We start from the raw sequence: 27,936 nt of genomic DNA on the forward strand, positions 1-27,936 counted from the left end.
CAGTGTTGTTTCACCTTATGCATCCGAGCAACGTTCACCTCCCATTCATTCGCCAATAACTTTATCACTACTTATCACAATTAATTTATCTATATCTTGTTTTTTCCGCCACCAATTAGGCTTTCTTTGAGTGGTACCATTTGCTAAGAATTTTTTTTTTTTAAATGCATTTTAAAAGGAATATTAAGAAAAAAAATCATTTTCTCAGTTTTCAGCCATTATAGCTTTAAAATAATACATGCTACCATAATTAAAACCAACGTATTTTATTTGCCCATTTGTCCTGGTTATTACACCATTTAAATTATGTCTCTGACAATGTATGGCATCAATATTTTATTTGGAAATAAAGGTGCATTTTTTTTTTCAATTTGCGTCCATCACTATTTACAAGCTTATAATTTTAAAAAAATGCATAGTATTATACTCTTGACATGCATATTAAAAAAAGTTCAGACCCTTGGGTAACTTTTTTTTTGTTTTGTTTTTTATTTGGGGTCTTTTGGAGTGGGGAGGTAAACAGATAATTTTAAATGTAATTGATTGTGTATATTTTTTAAAAAAATATGTAGATGTAGTATTACTATTTGGTTATAAGATGGCCACAGTGATTTTTTTGTTTGTTATTCATCCTCTCGCTTACAGGAGTGTGCATGCGGGGCCAGCGGCAGTTAGTGCAGCCTTGCTGGACAAATATATTCGTCCAGATAGGCTGAAGTGGTTAATGCTACGTACACCTTTTAGATTAAACCTGACAGAGGCAGCCAATAACAACTGCCATTGTCGTGAATCTAGCATGTGTATGTCAGCAAGTGATCCACCAACTTGGCCCAAGGCATTGGCTGACCACCCCCACCTTCTTCCTGTGATGCTCCTAATGCACCAATCTGTCGTCCTTCTTCCTGTGACAGTCCTCTTATGTATAGAAGGCCTTCTAATTAGATGTTATCTCAGCAGTGATCAGATCTATTATCATTCATGCTTTTTGTGCTGCTTAATGTAGAAGGAACACGAAAATCTCCACTTGCCTTGCGTTCCTTGACAATATTTTACATCTGTCTCTGGAATGAGAGATGGGTGGGGGGGGGGGGGGGGGGGATACATGTTTCCAGTGCTGAGACGTCTGTGGTGATGTTTGGCAGGGAAAGTAATTTTATTTTATTTTTTATGTATTGTAGATTTTCTTTAATAGAGAAAAAAAGACGCCAATAGAATAAAATAGTCTAAAAAGTTTAAAATTGCTTGGAAGGCAGTGGTGGACTTACCTCCTATAAGTAGACACAAGACTGGCAATTTAAAATGACACGAATTTAATGATGTACTCCCCAAATATTAGTTGCAACGTGTTTCACAGGTATAACCTGCTTCTTCAGGCAATGAACAGGGGTATAAAACAGTAAAACTCCAAAGTAGCACCAGGCGCCTTTTTTTTTGGGGGGGGGGGGGGGGGGGGGGTTTAATCTTTTGTGTTTTTTTTTTTAGATTTTCTTTAAGATCTTATAGTTACCTTAGAACAAGAAGTGCATAGAACAGTGATGGCTAATCTTTGCACTTCAGCTGTGGTGGGAACTACAAGTTCTGGGAGGCATTACAATACTCTGACAGCTCTAAGCATAACTCGGGAGGCATAGGCATGATGGGATTTGTAGTTTTGTCACAGCTGGAGTGCCAAGGTTGGCCATCACTAACATAGAAGCTTTTAAATAAATGTGTGGATGAATTTACTAAATATTTTCTGGTTTACAGGAGATTTATGGAGTTATGATTTCTACAGCGGAGAGTTTGTGGTGTCTCCAGAGCCTGATACAAGTGTTCACGTTATTGATCCACAGAAGCACAAGTTTATCATCATTGGTAGTGATGGTCTTTGGAACATGGTTTCTGCACAAGATGCTGTTGGTTTGTGTCAAGAACTGGAGAAAGGCTTTGTGGCTGTAAGTAGTTAGTGTTTTACCAATAAAAATATTTTTCCTGCCAACTTTTAATCTTCTTGGTTGTATTTACAGTTAGGTACGTTTTGAAGTTTTCATGTTTTTGTTTTGCTTCTAGGCACTATCTATCTATCTATCTATCTATCTGCACACGTTTTACTTCCAAAAAGAGCAACGTCAACCAAATTATATGACTTGGTAAAAATAAATGATTTGTTTAATGGTATTGTACACGCACCGATATTCCAAACGATAATGTTGTGTGAACACTACATGCACAGGCAGAAGTTGAATTTCACACAACATTTGCGCACACGCTGTGAAACGATAATTACTGAATATAATTTGAAGGGCATTGTACACTCAACAATAATTGTTTATACTGGTTGAACTCGATGGACATATGTCTTTTTTCAACCAAAATAACTATGTAACTATGGAGTTGATCTGCACATTGGATTGGCCTGAATACACAATATTGATTTTTTTTTTTTTTTTTTTTTTTTTTTCCAATTAAATGTGGTTTAGTTAAATTTTTCGCACCAATTGATTTTGTTTTAACAGGATAGTTACAGTAGATGTAATATTGCAAACTACAATCACATTTAGTTATCTTACCCTTATAAACCTTGTCAGTTTGTAGAAAATGTTTCAAAAATGAAAAATATACATGTTTGGGAAAAGCTAAAATGTTGGTGCCTGGCCTAGCTGACATGGAGCTCCTGGTCTGTAGTTTCCCTCTTCCACTTATGCTGTATAAGTGAAAACATCAGTCTGGGCAGAGGTCACATGCTGGCACTGCAGAGAAAAAGGAAGCTGCATGAATTGTGCCCAGCATAAATTAGGTTGGACATTGGAGGTTTTAAGATGGGCTAAGTGGAAATATAAATTATAGAATAGTTGGTTGGCCATGAAAGACTTATTTTTAGAACTTAATTTTTAGACTTAATTTTATTGGATTTTATTATTATTATTATTATTATTATTATTATTATTATTTTTATTATTTCATTTATTGTAAATGAAAGTGGGATTTTTCTATGAGTTCAAAGAAGCTTCAGCTTCTAAAAAGTAAATCATAGATGTTAAAAGACCACTATTGGGGGAAAAAAAATGTATATATGAAAACACAAATATTTCTCAAACAACTACAACTTTCATATACGTTGCTGTCACTTACAGTAGTTGAAATGTAACAGAGCTGACAGATTTAAAATAAGTCAATCTGCTCATGGGGGAATCTCAGGTTTTTGTTTTTTTCTATTTGCAAAAGCACTTAGTGAACAACAGTTGCTTAGTCCAACTTCAAGAATAGTGTGCAAACCAGTACGTGGGTGGGTTGGGGCACCTGCATCTTTGCATAGATCTTTTCCAGGGAGTGCTTTTGTAAAAAAAAAAAAAAAAAAAAGCCACATGAAGAGATGGACTAGTCAAAAACATTTTGGGGGGCAGTGGTGGGCACAGCGATTCCTGTAAGATTTCACGCTGAAATCTGCCTGCAGTATATAGGCAGCTTCGAACAGATAACTATATCTCTAATTATATTTGATTTGAGATAAATGTCTTTATCAAATCTGCCCATAATCTTCTGGTATATTGGCACCTTAAACTGTACCAAAGCTGAGTTTTTTAAATAAGTTTTATACATACTTGGGCTTCCTCCAGACCCATGCACACGGATTGCTCCCACGCTGCCGTCCTCAGTCTACTCCCTCTTCGTTGAGGGAACGGGTACCGAAGAGGGAGAAGACTGAGGACAGCGGAGTGGGAGCGATCCGTGCTCATGGGGCTGTAGGAAGCCCCAGGTATGTATAAGACTTAATTTCTCTCCGCTCTGATTTCCTTTTAAATATTTTGTTTATGTGGCCAGAAGCGAAACTCAAAATGTATGTTTGTATTTCAGGGAGAATATGGCCAGTCGTGTGCAAAAATGCTTGTTAGCCGGGCGCTGACACAGTGGAGGCAGCGTATGCTACGAGCAGACAACACTAGTGCAATTGTTGTTTGTATATCGCCTCCCTCGGAAAGGCAGAGATCTTGTGCTAATGAAGAGTTGCTGATAAACTTGTCTGACAGCCCACACTACAGTAGCCAGGACTTGCACCTTCTAACAGCATCACCAAGCTCCACTCCACCAATCAAGGTAAAGAACACATGACTCTGTTGGGCTTGCATTTCAGAATCTTGCGATGAGCCTGTTATTGACCTGCAACTCATAAAGAAACAAAGTAAAGTGTCTGTGTATTATATTTTATTTATAAACTATGTTTGGTAATAGATTTTATGCTCTATACATTGAGAAGTGAGCAAATGTGCATGTCAGTGATAATTTTTTTTTTTTTTTTTTTTAAACTGCCACAAGTTTTTGTCTTTTCAATACAGCTTTTTAAGCTAGGTACACACAACAAGTTTTTGACGGATTCTGTCAGATTGATTACTTCCAACAGGTCCAATCTGATTTCTGATGGATTTTTTTCAATTTACTTCTATGGAAAAGTGATTGGAAATCAGATTGGACCAATTGGAGATAATCGATCTGACAGTAAATCTGTCAGAAGATTGTATCGTGTGTACCTAGCATTGGTGAAGTCTACAGCATATTCCTAACATTTAGTCCTCTTTCACAGTGCGACGTTAAAGTCGCACGTTAGAAAATGTTCCAACGCAGACTAACGCACAGCAATGCAAAGTCTGTGCCACATTCACAGTGCACACGTTGCGTTGTAACGTGTAGCAATATTTAGAAAATGCTGCATGCTGTGCATATAGCAATAAGTCTGCTGCGTTGTGTGTGTTGCACATGCACAGTAATGTCTTAGTGTGAAAAGAGCCCTTAGAGAATGTAAATAATCTGATCCTTGGAACCAGTTAAGCTACTTCACTAGTGAGTGAGGCCTCTTGCACACTACATGAGATTACAATGTATTTTATACAATCCGATTTTTTTTTTATTCTGATTAAAAACGTAGCAGCATGCAGTACACTTTTTTTTTATTATTATTAATCTGAATAAAAAATCAGATCGTATTAAACAAAAATCAGAATCATATGTAGTGTGCAAGAGGCCCGAGATGTAATAGACCCAGCGAATTTTTTGTTTGTTTGTTTTTTACCTACTTATCTAATGAAAGGGTTGTTTGCTAATAGATATTGAATATGATTTAACTCTGACAGAGCACCTACCTATTAAATGGATAATTGCACAAATATTTTTAAAATGGGATATTTAAATAAAGATGAAATGTATTTTTATGATCATGTCCATCTTGCGTATTATTTAGGGACTTCTTTCATTAAGTTTGGCTTCGGTGGTCATGGACTATTTCTGGGGTCCTTTTTAATTTAAGAAGCAAAAACCATACACGGTTCTCTTGTAGCCTATGGAATGCATAGAAGTTTGACCATTTTCATATATTCTGTGAATGTGTTAGTTGCTTCCTGTCAACTATGCATAGACTGATGTATGTTTCATGCACATAATGTGTGTGAAGATTTACATCCCGTGGAGATGCAATGCAGGAAACCAGAACCATATTGGTCTTAAGACAATAAAGTGTTTTTACAATACTATTTGTATTTTGTTTTTTTTAATGATTAGCAATCTCCTAATCTACTAAAATTTGTACATATGGTAGACATTTGTTGTATTTTGCCCATTCCAGTGATCACATTTATTAAAATGATCATGCTGTATTTAATTAAACCTGGCTTTATTGCGTTTTCCAATAACTGTTCATCTATTTTAGATACTGGAAGATGATCCATGGTGGAGACTTACTCTTTCCGATCCCCTTCCAACCCTTATTCGCCGAAATGCCTTTTCTGACAGCTGTAGCAAATGGGTCTGTGAGCCAACCAAATCCAAAGCTCTTGCGAGCCCTTTACTTACAACAGGGGATTCTGAGGACCCTGAAGAGAATAGTCAGTGGGCCAGTAGATCTCCAAGCAGCTCACCTCCTATATGTCTATTACCTGGCACCTCTTCAGCTATTGCAAAGGGTTCTAAATCGCCAAGTAGCAGTGGTTCAAAAAGTGAAACTGAAAAGATGTCTTTAAAACGGACTTTAGAGGAGTCTAATAGTGGACCTGCTCTAAAAAAGCCAAGGCGGAGTGTGGCCAGGAATGGTGGCATGCAGCCCGAGAGCCCCACTAGCACGCCTAAAAGGAGGAATGCAGACAGGGTTATTATGAGACGCAGTCTTAGAGGCCAGAAGAAACTTGGACATCCTTTATTACACCAACACAGGAAAAGTATATGTGTATGTTAACTGTACACCAGTTGGTTCTAGCAGATGTTATTTTATTTGTATTTGTCATTTATGGACTTCATGAACTTGGTGAATTTTTATGAATCCTAGATCATGTTCTCAGTCTCCTATTATTCAGCACGTCAGGAATATTCCTGTTATACAACACATTCTTCATAAGATGACCACAATCTCTACTTCCAAATGCAAGCTTCTATGGTGATTAAACCTGTAGCTAGGTGCTATGTATCAGGTGTTTGACATATTTTAAAATTTTTATATATGTAAATATACATAAACTGTTTTAGGACCATAATGAATTCATATGGTCTTTATGTGTACATATGCATTCAGATAATGTTTATTGTGTAAAATAGCTTTGTATGAATTAGTGTAAGTTTAAGTTATCACCTGGTATAATGTCACATCTGCAGATTGAAAGCAGTACTTCTGCTTCCCCCCCTATACAAAAAACTGTGGCTCATGTTTAATAGCTATGGAAAGATCATATCTTATTACTGTGAACAAATATTTTACAAAATGTATACGGGCCTGCTGAAGATTAATGTTCTGTTCCCACTACAGAAATGTTGTTCGGTTTTTTTTTTTTGGTCCATTCTCTGCTCATGGAGAGAATGGCTTGTTTTATTTATGTGGCAGTAAGAGTACCGCACTTCTGTCCAGTCTTATCCTATGGGGGTACAATTACTCCGGGCTGCAGCTGGACCATCGGAGAGATATTACACTATCCGTTCTTGCTGGTCTGACACAAGTGTGAACAGAGTGTTAGTTATGCCACTATGAAAGGGTATTACTTAAATCATGAATTTCTAGATTCCAGCTTCATTAATTAGGTTTGAAGGATTTCCTGGAGTAGGTTCCACTGACTTGACCAAAGTACATTTTATAAAATTGGATGTCTGAGTGTACATGATGAATTTTAACTTACCTTTTTAATGACCTGTGTGGAAACCAGTTTTAAACTACTGATGATTTCCAAATTGACTTTTAATCTAGTTATTTTATATCCAGTAGTAATGTAAAGTGGGTGCTTTCAGTGTTTTTTATATAATAATTCAAACTGGTCACTGATAACCCCTGCAGGACTGCAGAAATGGTTTATGTGCTAATGCATATGGATGTTCCTCAATTTCTCAGAGCTGACAATTGTCTTTTGCAACAATGGTTGTGTAATGAGTATTTGTCTCCCCCCTTTTTACATGACAACTTGCCTGATAATATACAATGTTATGTTTTTCTAAGCTAGGTGACTACATGGTTGGCACTCATTAGTTTTAGAGCACTAGATTCTGGGTACTCACTGGTTTTTTTCATGTTAATTTTAATAAAAATTCTAATCCCCCCCCCAATAAAAGGTTAGTTGGCAGGCTCAGCCTTTTCAATTAGATGTCCGTTTATTGTTTTAGTAAATACTTGCAGCAAAACACTGGCCAATATTAACCAGGAAGGAAACCATTTAATCTCTTAGATATTTATTGGTATTTTTCTTATAGATGTTTTTCAAAGTAGCAACAGTATCCTGCCTTCTCTGGTACTAAACTATGAGGGTTTCTCTGTTTGTATACGTTTTCTACTGTCTCTCCACATTTACCATGGTGCCTAGGTTATACGAGAGATTCACTGTATAGAATTTAAGCACTTGCAGCCATTAGTAAAACTCCTGAAACACCATAGTTTTTGTACACAGATGCTCTTTAAAGTCCAACTTGAGTTTTAAATCGTATAAAAAGGTGTTAGGAGTCACTGGGTTTTTCTTCTGTCTGTGCCACTGTTGGAGCAGTTTCCTGCTATTTCTTCAGAATTCCAGGGAGTTAAAAGTGCTCAGGCAATGTGTTTGACTGCATCAAAGATTTAATGAACATGCAAATAAGTCAGCACTGCAGTGTTTTGATATTTATTGAATGCTGCAGTATTTCCATTAAGGCCAACAGTTTGAAGCATCTCAGTGACTTTTTTTTTTTAACCAAGGAGCCAATAATGGCAATAATTGTATGGGTGCATTCTCCAGATCAATGTATACTTGTAAATAGCAGCAGAAAAGAGCGGCATTAAGATGCCTCAGAACTTTGGGATTTAATAGAAATGGCATTAATTTGATTATTAAAAACATTAAAGTGTTGAATTATTTGCATATTCTTATTTGATTTCCTGGTAACCTCTATCACATTATCACTGGAAGGCAAGTTACTACTTCCCACCATACCAAGCAGATTTTGTTAAAAGATCATTTGAAAGGTTTACATTGTGTTAGGACAAAAACTGAATTCTCTCATACAATACCACAACGGCAAATAAAATATAACATGCTCTGATATATTTGAACACTCTGAAGGACTAAATTTTTTTTCCTGGAACTGAGCTTTAATTGTAATTGAAGTCAAACTTACTAAGGGCTCGTTCACACTAGAGGCGTTTTTGGAATTTAAGCGCAAGCTATTTGTACAAATCACCCTAAAAGCGCTTACACTATGTTATCCAATGAGTCCAATCTCATTAGGGTGTTCTGTTTGCTTGCCGCTGACAAAAGCGATGCTGCTGCATGTACCATTTTCAAGGCGATTTGCCCTGAATGAAAGATATAGGGAAATTGCTTAATGTGCTTTCTATATCTATTTTCCCCAGCGCTTTAACCCCCCCTGGCGGTATAAAAAAAATCTGCCAGGAGGGAACGTAGCAGTTGTTTTATTTTTTTTCCTATATCATGTAGCGAGCCCAGGGCTCGCTACATGATAGCCGCTGCTCAGCGGCATCCCCCCCGCCCTCTTCGATCGCCTTAGGCGAACTCCGATCAGGAAATCCCGTTCAAAGAACGGGATTTCCTGGAGGGCTTCCCCCGTCGCCATGGCGACGGGGCGGGATGATGTCACCGACGGCATTGGGAGTCCCGAACCACCCCTCAGCGCTGCCTGGCACTGATTGGCCAGGCAGCGCACGGGGTCTTGGGGGGGCGATCGGTGTGCTGACGCAGCTAGCAAAGTGCGGGGTTACCGCCCAGGAGGTTAATGAATAAATACATTGTATTTATTTCCGGGGCAAATTAATCACTTCCTGACTGGCATCAGGAAATAATTTAAATAATTGCTCTGCTAAAGCGCTTACAAAAGTGCTTAACATGCAGAATGATTAAAAAAAAAAAATAGCTCAGCGCGGGCAATAGTGTGCGCAATGTAATGTGAACAAGGCCTAAGGTCTCTTTTCCACGGGCAGTTGAACTTTCAACGCAGACGTCTGCCCTCTACATATCTCCCCAGCGGCTGCTGGAGAGATATGCAAACTGCGCACTTTTCTTAAATTAGACTGGCTCTGACTCACGGAAGTGCAGGGACCTGGTACTGGAGCTGCAGACATCTGAGGACGGTAGTGTGGGAGCGATCCAGGCAGATGGGGCTGGAGGAAGCCCACCCGGTCTGTATAAAATTTTTATTTTTCAGCTCTGGTACACTTTAACCACTTAACGACCTTCTAACGCCTATAGGCGTCGGCGGGTCGTTAGTGGTATAGCATGGAAACGCGGCCTTTCCATGCTAGTTCACGGAGACTGTCTCCGTGAACAGCGTGCGAGCCGCCGATCGCAGCTCGCACGCATAATGTAAACATCCGGGGAAAAAATCCCCGCTGTTTACATCACACGGCGCTGCTGCGCAGCAGCGCCGTGACGTAGATCGGCGATCCCCGGCCTCTGATTGGCCGGGGTTCGCCGGTATCTGATAGGCAGAAGCTTGTCCTATTCGGCGCAGGACGGAACTCCGTCCCGCGCCACTCACAGGTACAGGGAGAGGGAGGGAAAGCTGGGGAGGGCGGAAAGCGCTGCGGAGGGGGGCTTTGAAGAGCCCCCTCCCCCCCCCCCCCCCCCCCCCCGGAAAGTGCAGGCAGCCGGCGGCGATCAGAACCCCCAGCAGGACATCCCCCTAGTGGGGAAAAAAGGGGGGAAGTCTGATCGCCCTGGCTATTTCCTGATCGGTGCTGCGGGCTGGAGAGTCCACGCAGCACCGATCAGAAGAAAACCCCGTGGTCCTTAAGTGGTTAAGGACCATGGGCTTAAATGCCCCCTAGTGACCCAGCCATTTTTTACTAATTAGATTACTGCAGCTTTAAGGGCTAACTGCAGGGCCACTTAATTCTGCTTGTGAGTTTTAAAAGAAATTACTGTATGCTCTTAGAAAAGCTCTTGTAGTGTTAACAAGCCCTTAGGCCCCATTCACACTTGAAAACGCGTTTTGTAGGAGTGATTTTTTTTTTCCTCTATTTCATGTGGAAAAATCACTGGACACTGTGGCAATTTTTCCGTGGTTGTGTTTAGCGCTTCTATAGCACTGAAACGCAATCACCGGGAAATCGCCTGAAAATGGTGCAGGCTATGCGTTGTGATTTGTGTAAATTGTCCAAGTAAGAACAGGCCCATAAGGTTTTATAGCACTAGCGGAATTGCCGGCAAAACGCTCTACCTTTTTGAATCTCAAGAGCTCATTTTTGTGTTTATCTTCCTCCCCCTGCAGCTATCATCTGCTGAAGAGTGACAGGCTGATTGTTTCTTCCTGTAGACAGCTCTGTGTCTGTAATTCCTCAGTATGTGACAGCCCAGCCAGTTCAGAGGACGATTTATCCAGCTTGTGAAAGGCAGGCAGCTCTCTTCTCACACTGACAAGAGAGCAGAGAGGCTGCCTAATGTAAATAACACACACACACGGGAGTGTGCATGGAGGGGGTGTGCATAACAGATCAACAACACTGAAGAGTTGGCAGCCTTTCCAGACACAGGACGACAAATCCTACAGGAGAAAGAGAAGTTGATTTATTACAGAGATGGTGATAGTAGAAAGTTCTGCAGTAAGCCTGAGCACATTAGAATAGGTTTAGGAACTTGTAGGATAGTCGAAAAAAGGATGACATTTTTGTTAGTCTCTTTAAAGTTATGGATGTGTTATGGAACAAAAATTGTAATCTGTATCCTTGCACAATATCGTACTGGTAGAAATGGCTGATTATGCTTTTGGTTTGTTAGTGTTAGCCCAAGTTTACACTATGTATATTGCCCACAGTACAATGCAGATATTACTTAAAACAAACTCTGCATGGTATAATGTACGTTAAGTTATATAGCATGCATATAACATGTTCATTACACTTTATCCATAAACCCGCTATGCTTGAGTGTGTTTGCTAACATGGTCTGTAACAAGGTTTCTCATGAAAATAATTTTGAGCTTGTTTTGGCATGACAAGTTTTTTTTATTGCTAATAAAATGGTATATTTACTTTAATAGGCATATTAAATATACAAAGTATAGCAAATTAAGCTCTAAATTGAAGTTTTAAAATCCTATTACACCCAAATCAAAAATTACTCAGAGATGAATCAGGACTTAAACATTAAAAAAATTTGAAGCATGTATAGAATATAGGCTTCTGAAACCCATCAAAATCTAGTTTAAAATAACAAGGGTACTTTTAATGAAACTGCTGTAATATCTTTTAGTGTTTGCATCAAAAATGTACCCACAGTCTCTGTACTGATATACCCTAGAAAATGTGACATCACAACCTGGAACTTGGTGAATACTCTTATTCAGGTGTGATGGAAAGGGCTTTGGCTGCTTGTGATAAGGAAGGGGTTAATTTGGTGTGTATAAAATGAACCTGAACTCCTGCACAGGACAGAAGGAAAACAGAGTGACATGCATCCTGTATGTAGTTAGAGAGTTTAGCCTGTTTAATTCCCCCTCATTTGCATCTAATCACAAATTGTAATCTGATCTTTCCCTTGTGTCACATGACTGTGTATGGCAGAGATGGCAGATAAAACCATTTGAAAGTGCAGGAGGTTAACTATGTCTGCTTCCATGAATCAGGAAGTAGAAACAGTGCAGATTGATTGCAGGGTTTGTATCAGGTGGAACTAAGAAATGTTTAGTGTTTTTAAACTCCTTGCCGGTCTAAAAAATCCGGCACGGAGGCAGCGCCGCACTTTTTATTTATTTTTTTAAAATCATGTAGCAAGCCCAGGGCTCACTACATGATAGCCGCTGAGCGGCAGCATCCCCCCACCCACTCCGATCGCCTTCGGCGATCAGAGTATGCAGGAAATCCCGTTGAGAACGGGATTTCCTGCAGGGCTTCCCCGGTCGCCATGGTGACGTGGCGGGAGGACGTCACCGACGTCACAGGGAATCCTGATCCGCCCTTTAGCGCTGCCTGGCCAGGCTGCGCAGGGGGTCTGCGGCGGGGGGGGGGGGCGAATTGGCGGCGATCGCGTACTACACGCAGCTAGCTAAGTGCTAGCTGCGTGTAGGAAAAAACAATTATGCAAATCGGCCCAGCGGGGCCTGAGAAATCCTCTTGCGCAGGTTACCCCGAGCTGAGCTCGGGATAACCGGCAAGGAGGTTAAAGAGAACCCGAGGTGGGGTTTTGACCAGGGCTGTGGAGTCGGTACAAAAATCCTCCAACTCAGTTTATGATTCCTCTGACTCCTCTAATTTGCATATTACAATCTTGTTGATTGAAAGTATATAACATGAAATTCGTCTCTTAACTGGCAACGCTTAGGAATTTTAAAAGATGACTAAAGTGAGAAGGATATGGAGACTGCCATATTTATTCCCCTTAGTAATAGACTAAAACTAGTCCTTGGTAAGAGTACTTGTAAAAGGTACAGACCAGAACTAAGAACATCTGTCAGGCCCTAGGCAATGTAACTGTGGGTACATGTAAGAGTGATATGCAGGTACTCTGCAGGGGAATAAGGAGATTCTTCCTCTATTACACATTCTTCGGCCTGGTGTACACCAAAAACCTCGAGCAGATCCGCAAAATGCTAGCAGATTTTTAAACGCTTTTTCTATAGCGTTTCAGCTAGCATGTTGCGGTTTTGTAAAGCGTTTTTTGGTGTAGTAGATTTCATGTATTATTACAGTAAAGCTGTTACTGAACAGCTACTGTAACAAACGCCTGGCAAACCGCTCTGAAGTGCCATTTTTCAGAGCGGTTTGCGTTTTTCCTATACTTAACATTGAGGCAGAAACGCATCCGCAATCCAAAATCTGCAGCAGCCCGGGAATATGCGTTTCTGCAAAACGCCTCCCGCTCTGGTGTGCACCAGCCCAATGAAATACATTACCCTAGCGGATCCGCACCTGCAAGCGGATCGCAAACCGCAGAACCGCTCTGGTGTGCACTAGGCCGTAATGCACAATCTGAACCAGGTTTATGGGCGATAAAGACAACACCTCTGTGTTCAATGTGCAAAACATTCTCAGTGGATTCCCTGCAGCTCTGTGAAGAGTGCATATGTAGAGTATAGTACTACTGTGTAACAAAGTAAACCTGAGACAGATGAAATTAAAGTTTTATACATACCTGGGGCTTCCTCCAGCCGCCTTCTGGATAATCAGTCCCTCGCTGTCTTCCTCCACCACCTGGAACTTCTGCTATGAGTCCAGGTACTTGAGCCAGTCTGGTGTAGTGCGAATGCACACACTCCGCCGCCGGGAGCGTACTACAACTGTGCAGCACTATTGCACAGGTGCAGAATGCTCCTGGCTGTGGAAGCGGCATGCAGCCAGACTGCGCTGACTGGTTGAATTACCAGGACTCATAACAGAAGATTCAGGTGGTGGAGGTGGACAGCGAGGGACTGATTAGCCTGAAGGGGGCTGGAAGAAGCCCCAGGTATGTGTAAAACTTTTCTTTTCATCCTTCTCAGGCACCCTTTAATTCTTAGTCACCAAACCAAATTTTAACAACATATCAAATTATTTGATTTCATGAGCAAAGGAGTGCGTACATTTGCATAAATCAGAATCAACGCAGAATTATTTCCATCTCGTTGGCCATCTCTATTAGTGACACTGCTACACATGATCAGGCTTTATACTTACAGCATAGATGTTATTTAGTATATATAAGAGATTCCTGTGTACACATATATATGCAGTCACAATCAGATGTGTATATCTGACTTTAAAAATACGGGGACTACTTTATTGAAGCAGCACAAGTAACTAATTTTGATTGGTTTATTTCATTTTTGTAGACTAAGCACAGCTATTACTGTATGTATAAATTATTTTAATAACTTATCTGAGAAAGAACATTTATCATATTTTCTATTTTAATTACAGTTTAAATTCGTTAGGAGTCGGAGCATTTTTTTCCCGACTCTGACTCCAGGCACCCAAAATTGCCCCGACTCCACAGCCCTGGTTTTGACAATGCTATTTGCACAGAGGCTTGGTCTGCCTATACTGCCCAGCCTCTATTGCTATACAGTTCTCCCCGCACTCTGCTGGTCCCCATAAATCACAGCCGTGCTGTCGACATGCAGCGGGCTGTATTTACATCTGCAGCTGTCACTAACCGCTCCCCCGCCTCCTGCATAGCTCCGGTCCCCGCCCGCGTCCCTTCCCTCCAATCAGCGGGAAGGGACGTGGGCGGGGCCCGAAGCTATGCAGGAGGCGGGGGAGCGGCAAGACTGACAGTACAGAGGTAAACACAGCCCGCTGCGTGTCGACAGCACGGCTGTGATTTATGGGGGCTAGCAGAGCGCAAGGGTAACTGTATAGCAACAGAGGCTGGGCAGTATAGGCAAATCCAGCCTCTGTGTGCAGATAGCATTGTCAGAACCCCACCTCAGGTTTTCTTTAAAGGTTATTAAGCGGTTTCGTATCTTTTAGAGCAGAGAGGATGTTCTGAGCTGAGGTCCACTTTAAACTGAACCTGAAGTGAGAAACTAGCTTCAGGTTAGATAAGGGTTGCCAAATTGTCCCTTTTAAAGTGTACCAGAGCTGTGGAAAAAAAGATTTGATACTCACCGATCTGAAGTGAATAAGCCAGCTACCAGGGCTGATTGCGGCTGAATGGCAGTCTGTGGGAGGATGGTGTGGGACTCAGATGGGCCAGGGAGGTTAAAAGACAAATGAATTGAGCGGGATATGGAGGCTGCCATATTTATTTCCTTTTAAACAATACTAGTTGCCTGGCTGCCCTGCTGATCCTCTGCCTCTAATACTTTTTGCCATGGACCCTGAACAAGTATGCAGCAGATCAGGCATTTCTGACATTGTCAGATATGACAGATTAGCTTGCATGCTTGTTTCTAAGTTATTTCAGACATTTCTGCAGCGAAATAGACCAGCAGGGCTGCCAGGCAACTGGTATTGTTTAAAAGGAAATAAATATGGCAGCCTCCATGTACTTCTTATTTCAGTTGTGCTTTAAAAAAAAAAAGTTCCTGTTTTCTCACAAGAACTTGAAATTCTGGAATAAGCAGCTTTTACATTTCCCTACTCTGCTATTAAACATTGAGAGGATGGGAATTAACTATAAGGCCTGGTGCACACCAAAAACCGCTAGCAGATCCGCAAAATGCTAGCAGATTTTGAAACGCTTTTTCTTCTTTTTCTGTAGCGTTTCAGCTAGCGTTTTGCGGTTTTGTGTAGCGGTTTTGGTGTAGTAGATTTCCTGTATTGTTACAGTAAAGCTGTTACTGAACAGCTACTGTAACAAAAAACGCCTGGCAAACCGCTCTGAAGTGCCGTTTTTCAGAGCGGTTTGCGTTTTTCCTATACTTAACATTGAGGCAGAAACGCATCCGCAATCCAAAATCTGCTGCAGCCCGGGAGTATGCGTTTCTGCAAAACGCCTCCCGCTCTGGTGTGCACCAGCCCATTGAAATACATTACCCTAGCGGATCCGCACCCGCAGGAGGATCGCAAACCGCAGCGGAAACGCTCTGGTGTGCACTAGGCCTCTGAGTTCTTAGAATTTTCTGTCCTACATCTTTTATTTGTTATAATTAAAATTTAGAGCACTTACAATTGCATGCTGGGTATCAAAACACTCACCAGAGCTAAAAATGTACAAAAGGATACCAAAATTTAGAAAACAAGGTAACTGCTCTTCTATATAAATTTAAAAATTGTGCACAGACTGTGGTTATGAAAGAGTTTGCATAAGAAGTAGGCTGTTATTTTTGAAGTCACACCAAACTACAGTGTACCTGAAACTGTTCATTGTATAATAGGTTAAATAAAACGCACATCTTACCTGTGTGATAGTAGAAAGTTCAGTGTGCTATCATCCTCTGTAAAATTTGAATAAACAGTTTAAAAACGTAGATGTTAAAATTCCAAAATAGCTATATAGGACTCCAGGAAAGCGGTTATGATGGGAGCACACAACATTTTTTGGCAGATAGATGGTTCGATAGATAATTTCTGACATGTCCGATCTGATTTTCAATCGATTTCACATAGAAGTGAATGAAAATTGATCAGAAAAACGATCGGACACTAAATCTGCTGAAAAATTTTATCCTGTATTCCTAGCATAAGGTTATTAGTATAGATACAATTCTTATCTGGTTTTCTTTTTTGGTTCACTGTAAGCAACTTATTAGGAGCTTTCATCTTGACACTGGCAAATATTTGGAAATGACATTATTAAATCAAATGTTCTTCCTATAAATTGTTATATTGGACCACTTCCAAGCTTTCATTACATTTGCAAACAAGCTGTAATTATTACCATCTCATTAGTGTGTTTAATCAAGGTACGAGTCTGCAGAAAAGGGATGTTCCCTTTTGCAGCACCATGTGATCTATATGAGGAGTGCCAGGGCTAGAGGCACTATGTAATGCTGGGTATACACGGTACATTTCTGTACCGTGTATCGAGCCGCTGATGCTGGGAGCTGATAATTTCCGACAGGTCCGATGACTCGCCAGATCGATTCCCCGCTCGAACCCCGCGGGCGGACAATAGCGGGGAGTTGAGCAGAAGATAAGCGCCAGCGGGGACGAGTGGGAATTGATACGGTCGGCGTCGGGGGTCGATCCGGCGGCTAATCGAGCCGCCTGGTCGACCTGTGTTTCCCCAGCATTAGTCTAGATTGCAAATGTTTAAAGTAAATAGGACTGTGCCACTTACCCCTCAGCACCTTATAAATTGGTGAAAGTGAATCACCACACTGGCAGTTCCTGCTGTAACATGAAATGGTAATGACTTACAATAGCTATAACATTAAAATTATATCCTAAATAATGGGTTTTTTGCACTGGCCATGTTTACTTAATTTTTTTTTTTTTACAATAGAGATCTAGAGCAAATGGCCCATATGCAATTCACTGTTTTTCCTGAGTTTTCTCCTAGGTGATATGTTGACAACGTCTCAATGAAATGCTTTTTAAGCTACCAGCAAGCCAGAAAATACTCAGAGTAATTTTGATGTATTTTAAAGAGAATATGAAGAAAATGTGACTTGCATATGGGCCATGATCTGAAGAGCATATCTTTCAGTTTCAAGCCAAACTCTCTGATGTTGGATAAAACAATAGAGAGAAGATTAGCACACGTGTAAACCGTAAAAGAGGAGCTATGATCTGGCTGCTCTTCAGTACTTCTCGAACTGAAATTAGTTCACAAGAAAGAGATCTGCATCTCTAATCCTGTAAATGATAGCTCTTTTAAAACATAGCTCTTTATTTCTTCATATTAAAAAAAAAATGGCATAAAAGAGTGCTGCTGTGCAGCAACAGCCCTGCTGTTTCAGGCAATAACCGCTTTCATCAGGCTGTGCAAATGGTTGGATAAAACCATGTAAATGTTTTTATTGTTTTTTTAAATACATTTTGTTGTAGATACTTGTGCAGTTGTATTGTACAGATATTTAGAAAGTCCATTCTTTTGCATTTACTTGATTTGTGGGTCTGTATGCTATGTGGCTATTACACTATTCATGGTGTTCTAAATGTAAAAATAACTAATGACTGAGATTAATACAGACAGTGGTAAAAAATTAACCAAATCTTCATACCTTCCCAGTATGGTTCCTGCGAATCTCTGGTCTATTCCTTTTATTTTGCTTTCCTCTTCTACCATAGTTTTGTGGCCATTGCAGTGAAACTTTCCGGCACCTAACATTTGCTTCATCTAGTTCCAGGCTGAACACATTTGCATATAATTATCAATATTTGCCTGAACTTGAAGTTAGTAGCACTGCATTCACCATCTCTATTGCAAAGTAAAAGAAGAAGAAAAAGATGGGAGATGAGGAATATGTGCTACTGAACAGATTTGTTGGATCATACAAATTAACTCTGAGCTTGTTTCAGAAATATTTTATACAACTGCTGCAATCATTTTAAGATACTGTAGTAAGATTTAAAATGTTCATATTGGTGATGGTTGCAAGGAAGATGTTTGAGAGCTGTATGTAGCCCCCAAAATAAGTCTGTCACCTTAGGATAGCTTGTTACCGTAAAAAGCTGGAAAATGATTTTTTTTTTCCAGTAAATGTATACACTTCTATACCCGTATGTGTATAAATATGTCATACTGTATGAGTTAAGTTTACGTAGTATTGTGTGGGTCTCAAATTAAAAAAAAATGGTGTTTAACTTGCAGCCCTTATAAAATAAGTTATTTGACCCTTAGGAAAACTACACTTTTAGCCAGTCACTGGTAGTAAGTCAGCTTTTATGTCAGAAAAAAAATCCGGTTGTTGTGGGTTTTTTCCTTTTGTGACATGTGTGTATGTATGTAATATTATTTATATATATATATATATATATATATATATATATATATATATATATATATACACACACACACACTTTTTTGTAAGTTGGTATTGAATGCTGAGTCAAACATCTTTACTGTTCTAAAAGCACTACCTATTGCAATAGCTGTGCACCACTTTAACATAAACCCTATTTTCATAAATAAAGCATTTTAACCTATTCAGGAAATCAGATAAAGATTTTAAACTACAAGCTCTGTGTGACTAATACTTAATTTTAACAAGCACATTTTGCCATTTTTGTACATTTGTAGGGTCTACTTATGTTATACCACAGGTTGGTACTTATAGGCTTATGTAGTATAAATTATCTCATTTTATTGTTAAAAAAAAAATCATTGCTATTTAATATGTAATCAAAAGGGTTTTGTTTTTTTGTATCTCCATTAAAAATGTTTCAAACTGAATTAAGTTATTTTATCTGTTGCAGATTGGAGGCAAGACTGTAAATTGCTTTGTACGGTTTGTTCATTAAAATAAAATCCTTAAACTGTTTTTGTCTTGTGCACTTTTTTAACTAGTATACAGTGGAGGAAATAATTATTTGACCCCTCACTGATTTTGTAAGTTTGTCCAATGACAAAGAAATGAAAAGTCTCAGAACAGTATCATTTCAATGGTAGGTTTATTTTAACAGTGGCAGATAACGCATCAAAAGGAAAATGGAAAAAATAACCTTAAAGAGACTCCGTAACAAAAATTGCATCCTGTTTTTTATCATCCTACAAGTTCAAAAAGCTATTCTAATGAGTTCTGGCTTACTGCAGCACTTTATACTATCACTGTCTCTGTAATAAATTAATGTATCTTTCCCCTGTCAGACTTGTCGGCCTGTGTCTGGAAGGCTGCCAAGTTCTTCAGTGTTGTGGTTCTGCTATGAACTCCCCCTTCCAGGCCTCTATGCACACTGCCTGTGTGTTATTTAGGATTAGAGCAGCTTTTCTCTTCTCTCTTATCTTTTACAAGCTGGATAAATCGTCCTCTGAGCTGGCTGGGTTTTCACATACTGAAGAATTACAGACAAAGGCAAAGCTGTTTGCAGGAAGAAACAAGCAGCCTGAAACTTCAGTGCATGAGAACAGGGAGAAAGAAACACACAAATGATCTCTTGAGATTCAAAAGGAAGTCTGTATACAGCCTGCTTATGTATGGATGTATTTTCTATGTGTGGACATGCTGTACATCAACCTACTTCCTGTTTTGGTGGCCATTTTGTTTGGCGAAATTGTGTCAGAGGGTAATAGGAGATGTCCCCTAATGCACTGGTATGTTTACTTTTGTGCGATTTTAACAATACAGATTCTCTTTAAATAAAAGATAGCAACTGATTTGCATTTCATTGAGTGAAATAAGTTTTTGAACCCTCTAACAATAAAAGACTTAATACTTAGTGGAAAAACCCTTGTTTGCAAGCACAGAGGTCAAACATTTCTTGTAATTGATGACCAAGTTTGCACACATTTTAGGAGGAATGTTGGTCCACTCCTCTTTGCAGATCATCTCTAAATCCCTAAGGTTTCGAGGCTGTCTCTGTGCAACTCTGAGCTTGAGCTCCCTCCATAGGTTTTCTATTGGATTAAGGTCCGGAGACTGACTAGGCCACTCCATGACCTTAATGTGCTTCTTCTTGAGCCACTCCTTTGTTGCCTTTGCTGTATGTTTTGGGTCATTGTCGTGCTGGAACACCCATCCACGACCCATTTTCAGTTTTCTGGCAGAGGGAAGGAGGTTGTCGTTCAGGATTTCACGATACATGGCTCCGTCCATTTTCCCGTTAATGCGATTAAGTTATCCTGTGCCCTTAGCAGAAAAACACCCCCAAAGCAAAATGTTTCCACCCCCATTCTTGGCGGTGGGGACGGTGTTTTGGGGGTCATAGGCAGCATTTTTCTTCCTCCAAACACAGCGAGTTGAGTTAATGCCAAAGAGCTCTATTTTGGTCTCATCAGACCACAGCACCTTCTCCCAGTCACTCACAGAATCATTCAGGTGTTCATTGGCAAACTTCAGACGGGCCTGCACATGTGCCTTCTTGAGCAGGGGGACCTTGCGAGCCCTGCAGGATTTTAATCTATTGCGGTGTAATGTGTTTCCAATGGTTTTCTTGGTGACTGTGGTCCCTGCTAATTTGAGGTCATTCACTAACTCCTCCCGTGTAGTTCTAGGATGCTTTTTCACCTTTCTCAGAACCATTGACACCCCACGAGGTGAGATCTTGCGTGGAGCCCCAGAGCGAGGTCGATTGATGGTCATTTTGTGCTCCTTCCGTTTTCGAACAATCGCACCAACAGTTGTCACCTTCTCTCCCAGCTTCTTGCTAATGGTTTTGTAGCCCATTCCAGCCTTGTGCAGGTCTACAATTTTGTCTCTGACATCCTTGGACAGCTCTTTGGTCTTTCCCATGTTGGAGAGTTTGGAGTCTGCTTGATTGATTGATTCTGTGGACAGGTGTCTTTTATACAGGTGACTAGTTAAGACAGGTGTCCTTAATGAGGGTGACTAATTGAGTAGAAGTGTCTAACCACTCTGTGGGAGCCAGAACTCTTAAGTGAAATGCAAATCAGTTGCTATCTTTTATTTAAGGTTATTTTTTCGATTTTCCTTTTGATGTGCTATCTGCCACTGTTAAAATAAACCTACCATTGAAATGATACTGTTCTGAGACTTTTCATTTCTTTGTCATTGGACAAACTTACAAAATCAGTGAGGGGTCAAATAATTATTTCCTCCACTGTAAATGTAAAGTTTATTTTCATGTTGGACATGCTACTAAAGAAAGCCTAGCTAACTTTGCTATATAAAACTGCAAGCTAACCAATTTGTTTAACTTTAACATTGAAGTAAAAATATTACAGGAAAATTTTGACAATACATTGAAAGATTTAGGTGACATATTTAACCACTTCACAGCTCCAGTACAGTATATCTACTCCCCTGCAGACTTCATCTAACCGCCCAGGGGAGTAAATATACGTACTCCCGCTGCTACCACTACTGTACCCGCTCCTGCTTATTTGTGCGCTCGTTCATGTTGCCATCTGCCCGCCAGGAGATCAATGAATGAGAAAGCAATTCCTAATCATTGATCTAAGTCCCCGTAGCAATGATCGGCACCTTTTATGAGAAGCTGCACGATCATTCTAATAAATAAACGTTTCCCATCCTCAGTACACTTCCTGTAAGCATACATATTTCGCTTACAGGACGTATAAAAAAAACAAGACTGAGGCCATCTTGTGGCCAAATAGTAAAACTACATCTAAAAGCATTTTTTTTAAATGCAAAGACCTGTTTTTACATTTTAAATTAACCCCTCACCTCCCACACTCCCCAATAGTTACCAACATTTATTTTTTTTTGTAAAAAAATAAAATAAATTTACAATTATGGAAAATGCATAAATAGTTTTCTTAGGGACTGAACTTTTTTAATATGTATGTCAAGAGGCTATAATACTGTTACTTTATAAATTATGGGCTTTTTATTAGTGATGGATGCAAAACTGCAAAAAAATGCATCTTTATTTCCTAATAAAATATTGGCGCCAGACATTGTGATAGAGACATCATTTAAATGGTGTAATAACCGGTACAAATGACCAAATAAATTACGTGGATTTTTATTACGATAGCATGCATTATTTAAAAATTATAATGGCCGAAAACTGAAAAATAAGGATTTTTTCCAATTTTTTTCTTTTTCCATTAAAAACATTTAGAATAAAATAATTCTTGGCATAATGTACCACCCAAAGTAAGCCTAATTAGTGATAAAAAAAAAAACACATTTAACACATTTCATTCTGATAAGTAGAGATAAAGTTATTGGCAAATGAATGGAAGGAGCTGAAAGGTGAAAATTGCTTGGATGCTGAAGGGGTAAAACCCCTCAGTTGTGAAGTGGTTAACCTCCCTGGTGGTATGATTATTTCTTGATCTTAGGGTCTTTTCAACATGTTTCAGACCCTAAAAATCAGGAAAAAAAATCATGCTGGCAGAAAGCCAACAGCAGCCCCTGCTCTCACTTGCCTCCCTGGGCTCCAGCACTGCAGTTTTTCCTCCATCCTCTGGGTGGCGCTGTAACTCCGTAGTGAGATCACTGACTGCATTCTCACCAGAGTGATTCAGAGCCTCGGAGGACAGGAAGGAGAATGGCTACCGATGTCTGGATCCCCCAGGAGGTGAGTAAAAATGTCCGCTGCACGCTTTACTCTGCATTGAACTACTGGCGGCTAGCCAGATATAGCTCGGGCTTACCGACAGTAAGGCCTGGAACCCACTGAAATCAGCAAACGCAAAACGCAACCGCTAGCGTTTTGTCTGAGCGGTTTGCAAGCGGATTCATGCGCGTTTTTGGTCGTGTTTTGCAACATTGTATTTTATTGCCCAGCGGGTGCGTAGCGTTTTGCGTTTTTATCCTGATTGGTCCTGTGAATTATTTTTAATTTTGTTACAGTGTGCTGAACCGCAAAACGCTAGCAAAACCGCTCAGTTTAGGTTTTGCTGAGCGTTTCTGCTAGCGTTTCAATACTTTACATTGAAGCGCTAACGCTCCCAAAATGCTGCAGGTCCTGCGTTTGCGTTTCTGGGAAACGCAAACGCTCCTGTGGAAGTTGCCCCATCCATTAACATTAGCCCAGCGTTTTGGCAAACTGCTAGCGTATCGCAGTGCTGCCAAAACCGCTCCTGTGGGTTCCAGCCCTTAGGGTGCATTGAAGTCTGTTACCGTATGTGAACACCATACCCATACAATTGTATTACCTTGTTTGCCTTTCACCAGTACTCAAGATGTATGGTTCTGCAGTCTCAAGAACATGGATGACATGATAGTTTATGCCCTCTGGAGAACCTCAAGCTAATATGGCCTAGTGGTTCACATCAATTTTATGACTTGCACACTACTAGAAACTAAACCAATAAAATATTTTCTTTTAAGACTAGATAAAAACAAAAAGGTACAACAAGACTGAGTGTGCATAAGTATTTGTCCCCAAAGTCGATTTGTGGAACCACTTTTTGCTACAAGTGTCTTGGTGTATGTCTCTGTTGGCTTAACACATCTTGCTCCGGCAGTTTCCCCTATTCCTGAAATGAAATTGCTCCAGCTCCATTAGAGATTGTTTATTATGTCATTCCACTAAATCACTACATTGTAGGGTTAGCAACACATTTAGTGTCATTGTTTTGCTGGAAGTTGAATATTTGTCCCAGTCACAATTCTCTGATACACTGAAAACCTATTTTCTTCAAAACATTGCCATCCATCTTTCCTTAAAGAGAAACTGTAATCAAGAATTGAATTTCAGTAGCTGATACCCCCTTTCCCATGAGAAATCTTTTCCTTTTCACAAACGGATCATCAGGGACCTCTGTACGGCTGATATTGTGGTGAAACCCCTCCCACAGTGTGATGTCAGGACCATGGTTCTGACACTGCAAGCCTTGTTGCATTGTGGGACACAGCTGTTTCTAACTGCCAAAAAAGCAAGCAGCATCTCCTTCCACTGACATCACCTGCCAGCAGTAAAAATGTCACCATGTGATAAATGTCAAAATGTAAATTAGGAAGAGGAAAGCTTGTACAATGGGAAAACGCTGACTAAAACATTTATACATAATTCTTGTAAAAATGACGCACTTTATTACGTTATTTTCACTGGAGTTCCTCTTTAAATCCTAACCAATTATCTTATCTGCCAGTGTAAAACTGCACAGCTTGATGATGCCAGGCACTACTATACTTCATTGTGGGAACAGTATACTAGGGGTGATGGTAAGTGTTGCACCACACTTGGGGCTAGATTCACAAAACGGTGCTGACTGTTGGCACGCTTTGAAAAGTGCTTTGCGTGAAATTTCGCGTGATGTTTTTTGTGCGCAAAAATTTGCGTTCTCACGAATTTGCATGATAAATTCGCATTTTTCATGCAAAAATCGTTTTTTGCGTGAAATCGTGGTAAAGCCCATGAAAACCCGTGCTAACAGTCAGCACCGTTTTGTGAATCAAGCCCATGGTGTTTACCATAATAGTTAAAAAAAAAAAAAATACAGTGGCTTGCAAAAGTATTCGGCCCCCTTGAAGTTTTCCACATTTTGTCACATTACTGCCACAAACGTACCAGTTTTATTGGAATTCCACATGAAAGACCAATACAAAGTGGTGTACATGTGAGAAGTGGAATGAAAATCATACATGATTCCAAACATTTTTTACAAATCAATAACTGCAAAGTGGGGTGTGCGTAATTATTCATCCCCCTGAGTCAATACTTTGTAGAACCACCTTTTGCTGCAATTACAGCTGCCAGTCTTTTAGGGTATGTCTACCAGCTTGGCACATCTAGAGACTGAAATCCTTGCCCATTCTTCTTTGCAAAACAGCTCCAGCTCAGTCAGATTAGATGGACAGCGTTTGTGAACAGCAGTTTTCAGATCTTGCCACAGATTCTCGATTGGATTTAGATCTGAACTTTAACTGGGCCATTCTAACACATGGATATGTTTTGTTTTAAACCATTCCAGTGTTGCCCTGGCTTTATGTTTAGGGTCATTGTCCTGCTGAAAGGTGAACCTCCGCCCCAGTCTCAAGTCTTTTGCAGACCCCAAGAGGTTTTCTTCCAAGATTGCCCTGTATTTGGCTCCTCCCATCTTCCCATCAACTCTGACCAGCTTCCCTGTCCCTACTGAAGAGAAGCACCACCAGAGCATGATGCTGCCACCACCATATTTGACAGTGGGGATGGTGTGTTCAGAGTGATGTGCAGTGTTAGTTTTCCGCCACACATAGGCCTCGATTCTTAAACAGCATTGCGATAAAAAAATCTTGTCGGGAAAATACCGCACTCGGTATTTTCCCAGTCTGTGTGCTAATTCAGAAAGATTTCCCCAGCTGCCCTTGGAGGTCGGTAAATTACTGCAGCCCATTGAGCGGTAGAGTAGAGCAGTGTCTCTATTCTCTCTTTGCCCTGCAGAAATGAATCACACAGATGGCTCTCTCTGGCTCTCTCCACTGATGACTCAGACAGATGAGTCACACAGTCTTTCCCTGCCTGCGGAAATGACTCACGCAGATGGCTCTCTCCACTGATGACTCAGACAGATGAGTCACACAGTCTTTCCCTGCCTGTTGAAATGATTCACACAGAGGGCTCTCTGGCTCTCTCCACTGATGACTCAAACAGACTTCGGCTCTCTGCACTTTGCATTAATCAGAGCTGTCAGAGCTGTCGGTAACATGTTATCGCCTCACTAGAGGTGTCGGTAACTACCGCCAGGCTTACCGCTTGTTGAAGGCTTTATGAATTGGCATTTGCTGACAATTTACTGACGTGTTGTCGGTAACTGCAGCTAAGTCGGTAATTTATCTCCCTGGTCGGTAATGTCAGCTTTTCATGTGGTAACAGACTTTATGAATTGAAATTTTGCTAACTGGTCGGTAAAGTCTGCTGTTTTCAGCATTACCGCATGAGGTAATGCTTTATGAATCGAGGCCATAGTGTTTTCCATTTTGGCCAAAAAGTTCCATTTTGGTCTCATCTGACCAGAGCACCTTCTTCCACAGGTTTGCTGTGTCCCCGACATGGCTTATGGCAAACTGCAAATGGGACTTCTTATGGTTTTCTGTTAACAATGGCTTCCTTCTTGCCACTCTTCCATAAAGGCCAACTTTGTACAGTGCATGACTAATAGTTGTCCTATGGACAGATTCCCCCACCTGAGCTGTAGACTTCTGCAGTTCGTCCAGAGTCACCATGGGCCTCTTGACTGCATTTCTGATCGTCACTTTCCTTGTTCGGCCTGTGATTTTAAGTGGACGGCCTTGTCTTGGTAGGTTTACAGTTGTGCCATACTCCTTCCATTTCTGAATGATCGCTTGAACAGTGCTTTGTGGGATGTTCAAGGCTTTGGAAATCTTTTTGTAGCCTAAGCCTGCTTTAAATTTCTCAATAACTTTATCCCTGACCTGTCTGGTGTGTTCTTTGGACTTCAGGGTGTTGTTGCTCCCAATATTCTCTTAGACAACCTCTGAGGCCGTCACAGAGCAGCTGTATTTGTACTGACATTAGATTACACACAGGTGCACTCTATTTAGTCATTAGCACTCATCATGCAATGTCTATGGGCAACTGACTGCACTCAGACCAAAGGGGGCTGATTAATTACACACACCCTACTTTGCAGTTATTTATTTGTAAAAAATGTTTGGAATCATGTATGATTTTCGTTCCACTTCTCACGTGTACACCACTTTGTATTGGTCTTTCACGTGGAATTCCAATAAAATTGATTCATGTTTGTGGCAGTAATGTGACAAAATGTGGAAAACTTCAAGGGGTCTGAATACTTTTGCAAGCCACTGTAGTACTAGCTGACCTTTTTACATGTAGAGTGTATAATTTTTTTTTCCCTTAAAGCCCTGCTCTGTTGAGTCTATGGCTTAAAGAGACTCTGAAGCGAGAATAAATCTCGCTTCAGAGCTCATAGTTAGCAGGGGCATGTGTGCCCCTGCTAAAACGCCGCTATCCCGCGGCTAAACAGGGGTCCCATCACCCCCAAACCCACCCCCGCAAGACTTGGTCGCAAGTTGGTCGTAAATTTTCTTCTTCCTGGAGGCAGGGCTAACGGCTGCAGCCCTGCCTCCAGTCGCGTCTATCAGACGCGCATCGCCGCCTCTCCCCCGCCCCTCTCAGTGAAGGAAGACAGAGGGGCGGGGGAGAGGCGGAGAGACGTGTCTGACAGACGCGCGTGGGGCAGGGCTGCGGCGGGTAGCCCTGCCCCAACCAGGAAGCGCTCCCCCGCTGCACCGAGGGGATTTGGGGGTGAAGGGACCCCCGTTAAGCCGCGGGATAGCGGCGTTTTAGCAGCGGCACACATGCCCCTGCTAACTATGAGGTCTGAAGCGAGATTTATTCTCGCTTCAGACTCTCTTTAAAGTAGACCTATGGACAGATACTTTATTGTGGTTTGACATTTCTGGCAGAAATTGGTAATGCCTCACTGTGGTAATGGTATTCAAGGGTGATGGAAAGTGTTGGGATTGTGCTGCATATGGCATTTCCCATAACAGCCAAAAAAATATATTTTTCTTGGCTGCGGATCTCTACAGTTTTTTTCTTGCTTGCCACCTTCATTGCGTCTCTGAAAAATGCCCTCACTGTCCAGT

At 40.7% G+C, this 27,936-nt stretch overlaps 1 protein-coding gene across 1 annotated transcript in view; it reads left to right on the forward strand.

Moving 5' to 3' along the window:
- Nucleotides 1-10,043, forward strand: part of PPM1D (protein phosphatase, Mg2+/Mn2+ dependent 1D) — a 33,656-nt gene extending 23,613 nt beyond the window's left edge. Inside the window, exons 4-6 of the mRNA XM_068268727.1 lie at nucleotides 1,747-1,934; nucleotides 3,835-4,074; nucleotides 5,678-10,043. Coding sequence (XP_068124828.1) covers nucleotides 1,747-1,934; nucleotides 3,835-4,074; nucleotides 5,678-6,199 — 950 coding nt within the window. The 3' untranslated portion in view covers nucleotides 6,200-10,043. The remainder of the gene's footprint in view (nucleotides 1-1,746; nucleotides 1,935-3,834; nucleotides 4,075-5,677) is intronic.
- Nucleotides 10,044-27,936: the final 17,893 nt, after the last annotated feature.

The sequence above is a fragment of the Hyperolius riggenbachi genome, chromosome 2, assembly GCF_040937935.1.
Source record: "Hyperolius riggenbachi isolate aHypRig1 chromosome 2, aHypRig1.pri, whole genome shotgun sequence".
NCBI classification, from domain to species: domain Eukaryota; kingdom Metazoa; phylum Chordata; class Amphibia; order Anura; family Hyperoliidae; genus Hyperolius; species Hyperolius riggenbachi.